Below are 8,610 nucleotides of genomic sequence, written 5' to 3'. Positions count from 1 at the left end.
TTTATTTGTAGGAATAAAGAACTATTGGGCAGTATGTTGCCTTGTGGTTACTGCATCTGACCAATAATTGCCAGGTTGCTAGATAGAACCCCAGATCTGGTAAGGTGGTACTTCAGTCAATCAATCAATCAAACAATCAAAATTATTCGTAAAGCCCTTTTTAGATCAGCAGTTGTCACAAAGTGCTTTTACAAAACACCCAGCCTGAAACCCCATGGAGCAAGCAACAACAGTGTTGATGCACAGTGGCTAGGAACAACTCCCTAAAAGCGTCAAGAAACTGAAAAAGGAACCAGGCTCAGAGGGGTGACCAGTCCTCTTCTGGCTGTGCCGAGTGAACATTTTAAGAGTAAAAGTTGTAATAATTAATGAATGCATGTGGGCTGCATCCAGAGTCTATAAAACCTAGTCCAGGTCAGAAGCATGAAGTTCAAACAGTGCAGGAGCCAAGGAAAATTTAGTGAGCGCATTTCTTATATTTACAAGGATTGACAATGGAAAAGGAGAACTGACCCTACTACCCCAGCACAATAATATGAGCAGCATAAAACCTTGGGGTGGAGACCGGGGGGGTTCAGTGGCAGTGTGGCCCTATGCAGAGGAAGGCCCCGGACAGGTCCCAACAGACAGGAAGTCAATCCTCCCACATTGCCAAGCATCAACCAACGGGACACCAACCAACTGTAACCACCCTGAAGGAGGGCTGAGTATCACCCACATAGTTCACTCCCATTACATGAAGGTGTTAGAGTACGTCTGACCCAGAGCGCAGAGAAATCACACCGACCACGTAAGGTAGGTTCAAAAAAAGGGTTTTAATGGAGAGCCGGGGTACTCCGAGAATACTGTGTAGGCAGGTCCGAAGCTGGGGGAGAGCTGACGGCGAAGGCTGGGTGGTGAGGCCAGGAGCTAGTAGGCTCAGCAGAGGAAGCAGCAGGTCTGAGCAGGTAACAGGAGAGAAACACAGGGTAAGTACAAACTCAGGGAACAAAGGCAAAATAGAGTGCACGAGAATACACGGATGATAATAGCAAGTAACTAGAACTGAGAGCCAAGTACCACATGAGTAGTAGATAACGAACTGGCGCCGAAGAGGTGATCAGCCCGGGTTTAAATATTGCTGGAGTGAATCATGTGGATGAGGTGCAGCTGCGAAGAATGGCTCTGCAGTGAAGACTCTGCCACGCCCCTTGCCCTACTGAACACACCCCCAGCATTTCAGGTGAAAAAACAAACAGGGACCGAACCACCTGACTCAGGGCGGAGGGGAAGCAACCCGTAACAGAAGGAGAAACAACAGTTTGCCAGTGATTTCTGGCTCACTTCATTTTAATTAGCCCCCTCAGGTCATTACTGTAAATAAGAACTTATTCTCAACTCCCCTGAAAAAATAAGGTTGGAAAAAATATATTTCTTAACTCACTTGAATTTCAGTTGTTTTGACAGTCGGTTCTCGGAGGGAAAAATAATCCCAATGACATAAAATACCGTGTGGGACTAATACAAATGTGCTGACCTCTGTTTTAAATCTTCTTCCACTGGTGAACTCTTCATAGCATCAGCAGAGCCAAGGGAAACTGATTCAAAACATGTCGGCTATCTGTCATGTTTATGCCCTTTCGGACCTCATCAACAAGGAGATGGATGACTCAATATTCTGGTGTTGTATTCTAGTATTGCTTTTCAGTTCACTGAAAAATGGTTGGATTATTTTGGAATAATAATCTGTTTTTTGGTGCTTGTTAATTTTCCGACTCTTTTATATCCTTGTGCTCCAAATAGACTAACCTAACAAAACACACCGAAAAAGCCTAAACACTTAATAGAGAAAAACAGGTCTTCACCTGAAACTTTATTGATTTTGTCTCAGCTTCTATTTAGAAAATGTTCAATGCACTATTGTTTTTTTAATTCATTGTTTTTATACTCCATTATTATTATTTTCCCTCAAATGAAGAAACCAGAGTGCAGCTTTCCTAAAAAATCCGTTTTATTTCTCCCCAGAGTTTTATTTCACCGGGGATTAAAAAACAAAACTCCATAGAAAAAAACAAAACAAATCACATACAGTTGGTTGTATGTTTCCAGCCTTTCACAGTGCCGTACAAAATTAAACAATACCTAACACTATAGCAGGGCATGGACCTACAAAAACAGGGGATTCTATTCAGAAGTGGTTAAAAATGTAAACATTTACTAAAACGTTCGGTACACACGTCTGCAGAGGTTCGTTCACATCATCTTGTTTCAAAACCCTTGTTGTGGTATAATGGAATGCGATTCCTGGACGTTTCCCAACATGTTCCAGTTATGTCAGACCAGATCTATCGTTGGGTTTCATAAAACTGCTAGAACCCAACACATGTTTACTGTTCATTGCCATGACTCTGCTGCCTTTCGTGAAGCTCCATTGGTGCTGTCAACCCGAATCCATTCATTCATATCATCCCGCCTTTGTCTGTGTCACCCTGTCACAGCATTCTCTGCCCCCCACCTCCGAGACGTGGTTTGGCGTCCGGGTGAGAGCGGCGTCCACCAGGCAGCACAGACAACTTCATCCAAGTCAGGCCAGAATCAAGTCCCATTTGTAAGTTCATTAGCCTGGTTCAAGATCTGTTTGTCAATGGTGTTGACAAAACAGCGCCAACAGATCTGGGACCAGGCTAAATTTTAAGTTTCAAAAGAAGAGGGAGAGGTCCTGCAGTGTTTGTCTAGTCACATTCAGATGTATACATGGCATGATTCAATGCAAAATTCATACAAAATAATTCTGAAATAGGCATAGGCTTCTTAGCCTTCTTTTTCCAAAACCTTGTTTCCTAACTTATATGGTCACGACTTCCTTTCTGGGTAAATAGGCCACATGGCATCATCACAGTTACTGGACCGGCAGATTTACTTGTTCTTAATGCTGCTTTTCATCCCCTTTTTTCTGTTTTTCTACTCATCCCTTACATTCACTCTCCTTTGTCCCGATACATTCTTCAGTCCTTTTGTTGTTGCAGAGCCATTTCCTGCATTTTCTTTTTCCTCCGTTTCTGAATGTGCCATTGGGCTCCTTTTGTTCTCCGGAACATTCTGTAGTTTTCTTCAGATTTTCCGTTTGCTTTTCCCGTTTTACTATTTTTGTGTTATTTTCACATTTTTCTTTTTTTTTTTTCTAAACCTTTCTTCGCCCTCCCACCTCTTTCCGGTAGCTTCTCGCAGTCTTCAACCGTCCTCTTCGGCCTCCTCTTCAAACTCGCCCTCCTCCTCGGCTGTTGCGTCCTGGTACTGCTGGTACTCTGACACCAGGTCGTTCATGTTGCTCTCGGCCTCGGTGAACTCCATCTCGTCCATGCCCTCCCCGGTGTACCAGTGCAGGAAGGCCTTGCGCCGGAACATGGCAGTGAACTGCTCGGAGATGCGCTTGAACAGCTCCTGGATGGCCGTGCTGTTGCCGATGAAGGTGACGGCCATCTTGAGGCCGCGGGGCGGGATGTCGCAGACGGCCGTCTTCACGTTGTTGGGGATCCACTCCACGAAGTAGCTGCTGTTCTTGTTCTGCACGTTCAGCATCTGCTCGTCCACCTCCTTCATGGACATGCGCCCGCGGAACACCGCGGCGACGGTGAGGTAGCGGCCGTGGCGCGGGTCACAGGCGGCCATCATGTTCTTGGCGTCGAACACCTGCTGGGTGAGCTCGGGCACAGTGAGGGCGCGGTACTGCTGGCTTCCCCTGCTGGTGAGGGGGGCGAAGCCGGGGATGAAGAAGTGCAGGCGGGGGAAGGGCACCATGTTGACGGCCAGTTTGCGGAGGTCGGCGTTCAGCTGGCCGGGAAAGCGCAGGCAGGTGGTGACCCCGCTCATGGTGGCCGACACCAGGTGGTTGAGGTCCCCGTAGGTGGGCGTGGTCAGTTTTAGGGTGCGGAAGCAGATGTCGTATAGGGCCTCGTTGTCGATGCAGAAGGTCTCGTCGGTGTTCTCCACCAGCTGGTGGACGGAGAGCGTGGCGTTGTAGGGCTCCACCACCGTGTCCGACACTTTGGGGGAGGGCACCACGCTGAAGGTGTTCATGATGCGGTCGGGGTACTCCTCGCGGATCTTGCTGATGAGCAGGGTGCCCATGCCGGAGCCCGTGCCCCCTCCCAGGGAGTGGGTCAGCTGGAAGCCCTGCAGGCAGTCACAGCTCTCAGCCTCCTTCCTCACCACGTCCAGGACTGAGTCCACCAGCTCGGCCCCCTCAGTGTAGTGGCCCTTGGCCCAGTTGTTTCCTGCTCCGCTCTGACCTGGGAACATGAGAAAGAGGGGACACGTGAAAGAGAATTGGGGAAGAGATAATGCTTGTGAGAATGAATGCCTTAAATACTGTTTTACTTCAACATGACTGTTTCAAAATGTACTTTTATATCAATGCATGTCTTTCATTTTCCACAGTGTTAACCAAAAGCCTGTCCCTTTGTTTTGAGAACTCGAAGCCCGCCTTACCAAACACAAAGTTGTCCGGTCTGAAGATCTGTCCGAAGGGTCCGGATCTGACCGAGTCCATGGTGCCCGGTTCCAGGTCCACTAGGATGGCTCTGGGTACATACTTGCCACCTCCATAAGAGACACAGATAGAGACACACACCAGCTCAATACTGCAGGGTACTATGTGTTAAATGAAGCCACAGGGAGTAGCGCCCCTCTCTGTCCACCAGGGGGAGGACAAAGATCACATCCTGTAGGCCTGCGGTTTCCAACCAGGGGAACTAGGACTCCTTGGGGCACCTGGTCTGTCCACAGGGGGTACTTAACAAGACTCACGAGACCATAAACTTGCTGAGAAAACGCACATTAATGGATACTTCAGAGGTCTAACATCCACAAACTGTGACATCATATCCTGTATCCACTGGCACACCCAGATGTTCATTTCATTTCTTTTCATTATGTATTCAGTTTAAATGAACGTTCATTTCCATAGACGAACCGCCCGTACACATGTAAAGCACCATGGGACGGTGTATGTGTGCTACCTGATGCCTCGTTGTAGTAGACACTGATCCTGTCCAGCTGCAGGTCACTGTCTCCATGGTACGTCCCGGTGGGGTCGATGCCGTGCTCGTCACTGATCACCTCCCAGAACTGAAGAGGACAAATCACAACGGAAATGGAATGTGACGCTGTGGAAGAACTTGTGGCTGACACCGTTTCAGGGGCACGACATCCGAAGCCCGCACCGCTACAGCCAAAGTGTTGCACGTTCAAAGAATTCGCTCTTGTGGGGAGAGCTGAAAACGGTTCAGGCTCAACCTCCGCCCCTGTAATTGCGCCACTGGCGGCGTAGGTTTTTCTCGGAATTAGACTGCTATTCCAATAACTTGTGAGCACGGCCCCATAGTGTAGCCTACCATAAAAGGTATCCTCTATCTACAACATGGCTTGAACCCGTGTTTTGTATGATACACACTGTTAAGTTGGGCCGTATGGATAATGAAGTCACGACATCATCCGTAAACTATTCCAAATACTGCGTTCTCTCAAAATCTGCCACATGAGTGGAAATGGCAGATGAACTCTCTCCGGGACGTTGCCATCGTCTGTGTAACAGCCCTCAGCTGTACCCCTTTACTGTGGCAGAATCAACACATAATTGCCTTCGCAGTCACAAGACACCGAGCAGCGGGTTTCAAATTGCATTTGCATGGGCTTGCCAGAATGCTTGTTTCTCTTCTGAGACGGTGCTTTTTTTTCTAGCTAGGCCACAATGGGTCCACTTTGGGCAATGTACAGTCACGTTTCTTTTTTTTTTTTGAGCTTGACAATGGTAATTAGTTTTACTGAGGTGTGTGTAATGCCTGTGTGTCCCTGGGAGGAGGTTCTGAGTGTTTGAGCATCCAATCGGGCGTGCTTGTGTCGCTACCACTCGTGTCATTTTTTTCAGACCTGGGAGGCTGCGGTGATAACTGGGGATTCAAGTCATTTGGATAAACAGCTAGCTGTGGCGTGGAGCATGAGATGCTGTAAAGAGCTGCTCGAAACAACTCTGTTCTCCCACTAATTACCCAGTCCTGAATCCGAATCCGAAATGGCTAATGGAGTAGCGATAACGCTTGGAATGGAATCTGGACAGCCCTGGACTGGAAAGTGTTTCAGTGGGTGTTGCGAACGGCAGAGTTCATCCCCAGGTCCGGGCTTCCTGCCATCCAGGATCTCAACACCAGGAGGTGTCAGAGAAAAGACTTAAAAATAGTCCAATACTCCAGCTAGCTAAGTCCTGGACTGTTTTCTATACCACTGAGTGGTCAGCAAGGTAAAAGGTACCAGAGAATTATATCTACAATTGACAGCACCCTGTACAGCTTCTACCCCAAAGCCATAAGACTGTGAAATATGATTCTGTCTACCCAGATTAGCCATGTTCTCCTTCTTACAGTGATACTTTATTATTGACTTTGTGCAAACACACTGAACTCTGCTGACACACTTATTCATTCATAACATGTACACACATGCTCACTGTTAGTCCACACCTGTCATTAATGAAGCCTGCGACAACCATTCAAAAATCAGTTGGTTACCATGTGAACAGGCAAAGAAGAATCCACAAAGAAAGAACCTACTGGGACAGAGTGATGGAGAGAGACGTTACAGTGAAATGTTAAGGAAGTGATGCAGACTGTTAGCCTACTTAAACTATCAACTGACCCTTATATGAGAAAGAGAGAGACAACCCTGTGTTATATCTTAGTACACCTCTTGAGTTGTCATGTCAATTTAACATCCATTTTTAACCCCTCTGAATACCAATCAAAGATGATTGAAGATGATGGAATTGTTCATTGATGCAGTCTGATAATTCAAACTCTGAATTAACGAATTACCACTTTGGGCTACCAAATAAGGTGACTTACACAAACCCCTATCCCTTTAGAATTCAGCTTGAAGGGTATATCTGGGTGAATTGACTATTCGGGTGTAATCACATTGCACTGGCCCACAATACACTCTACGGCTGTGAGGCAGTGATTCCAGATGATGAATCGTGTATACATTTTGTGAATTGAAACACAGAAGCTATGCTATAGTCAATCCAAATCCCTGTAACAATAAGCACTAGTCATTTAAATGACCTCATCTGCTCTCACAGTCCAGCCCTTGTTCACATCCATCCCCCCCGCCCTCTGTGCGACTGGCGCACCCCCAACTCCAAAAGCCCCGGTCATGGTTTGCGTTCCTCTCCCCCTGCCTGCTTCAGCTACTTTTCTTTAAGGACGTTGAATCAGCTCCTACAGGACAACAGCTGTATTGTCCCCGCTATTCTATTCAAATCACTATTGTCAGATGACCAACATAGCGTTAATAATGGTTTAATTTCACTGGTCTACGTCCCGTTGGTCTACAGGTCTAAAGACGCACAAGCCAAGAGGTCTATGCGAGACAGGACATGCGTTGTCGATTTAAAAAGCCCGATAAGCATTCTCTTTAACAAGTTATGTTTGAAGTTGGACGTGTTCCACTGCCTAAAGATTCATAAAGAATAATGATCTTAAACGATATAGACGTAATACATGTGTAATGTGTGTGTAATGTGGAATATGCTACAGTTGGGGAAAATACTTGGCTAACAAAAAAAACTAAATTAATTGTTTCTAAAGATGTAGGCTAATATTTGAACCACCAGTGGGTGAACTCGTTTCAAAAGTGACATAACTTTTTTATGAATCATCTGTGTTTGTAATTAGTTATGAACTAAAATAATAAACCTTTCGTAGGCTATTGAAAAGAAAAATGCTATTCCAGACACAAAGCAATGAGCGTGGCAAGAAGAGTCCAGCCAGAGGGACACAGCACACGCCCAGCGAAATCGAGAGTCCCGTTATCTCATTCTTAAAGTAACGGTCAGCATTATTGCACTTTCTTTGCCTGGATAATAAAGTTACGTAGACAAAATATGAATTTCTACTTTATAAAGGACACAAATTATGTTTAAGTTTTACAACAACACTGAAATGGTGATAACAAAACATATTTAATTCCGGTACACTTTATACATCCAGACCACTTAAAATACAGAATTCTGTTTTAAATATTTGTATTTCTACAAAGACTATACCCAGAATATAGTCAAACTTTTGTCAGGAGACAACAAATAGTTTTTACAATGCAATAAATGAATTCCTAAACATTAACAAATACTCTTCTAGATTCTTACCTTGGCCCCAATCTGGTTACCGCATTGGCCTGCCTGAATGTGAACGATTTCCCTCATTCTGTACGCTCGTTATAATAGAAAATACAAGAGAAGAAGAGGAGTGCAGTTATGCCCACACAATTGACCCTCCGAGCACGGTGAAGTAAGTAGATGCCACTTTTAACAAGGCGGGACAAAGGATTTATAAGTTTGGACAGAGGCCAAACCGAGGCTTGGGCTAATGATTGGTCAGGATCGTCGGAAAAACAATTGTGATTGGCTAGGGAAAGAAAATCTAAGGGGTTTCTGTTCCATAATGAAAAGGGCCGGAAGTAGATTGGGAGTGCCGTGTCCTGTCATCACTGTCTTGCTGGAGGCAGTGTAGTCCGCGGATTTGGCACGGGATGGAATCACTGCCCTAGTACAGCCTATTAAAGACTATCTAACCTAGACTC

At 45.8% G+C, this 8,610-nt stretch overlaps 1 protein-coding gene and 1 long non-coding RNA gene across 3 annotated transcripts; both read right to left on the bottom strand.

Moving 5' to 3' along the window:
* Positions 1–796: 796 nt before the first annotated feature.
* Positions 797–1,169, bottom strand: LOC117594976. The gene is made up of 2 exons (XR_004576265.1): positions 1,060–1,169; positions 797–939 (listed from the first exon to the last, which is right to left on the bottom strand). It is a non-coding gene; the product is annotated as an uncharacterized LOC117594976 (long non-coding RNA).
* A 799-nt stretch (positions 1,170–1,968) lies between these two features.
* LOC105028593 (tubulin beta chain) lies at positions 1,969–8,340 on the bottom strand. 2 transcript variants are annotated; one of them, XM_010901446.5, is made up of 4 exons: positions 8,177–8,340; positions 4,998–5,106; positions 4,468–4,581; positions 1,969–4,268 (listed from the first exon to the last, which is right to left on the bottom strand). In XM_010901446.5, exons 1-4 carry the CDS (start codon positions 8,231–8,233, stop codon positions 3,211–3,213), a joined length of 1,338 nt encoding a protein of 445 aa, XP_010899748.1. In that variant the 5' UTR covers positions 8,234–8,340; the 3' UTR covers positions 1,969–3,210. The 2 variants fall into 2 exon arrangements, with proteins under 2 accessions (XP_010899748.1, XP_010899750.1); XM_010901448.5 differs by having other exon boundaries at positions 4,468–4,578.
* Between the last annotated feature and the right edge of the window lie 270 nt (positions 8,341–8,610).

Source organism: Esox lucius, chromosome 10 (assembly GCF_011004845.1).
Source record: "Esox lucius isolate fEsoLuc1 chromosome 10, fEsoLuc1.pri, whole genome shotgun sequence".
In the NCBI taxonomy this organism is placed as follows: domain Eukaryota; kingdom Metazoa; phylum Chordata; class Actinopteri; order Esociformes; family Esocidae; genus Esox; species Esox lucius.
This window is presented reverse-complemented; position numbering and strand designations above follow the sequence as displayed.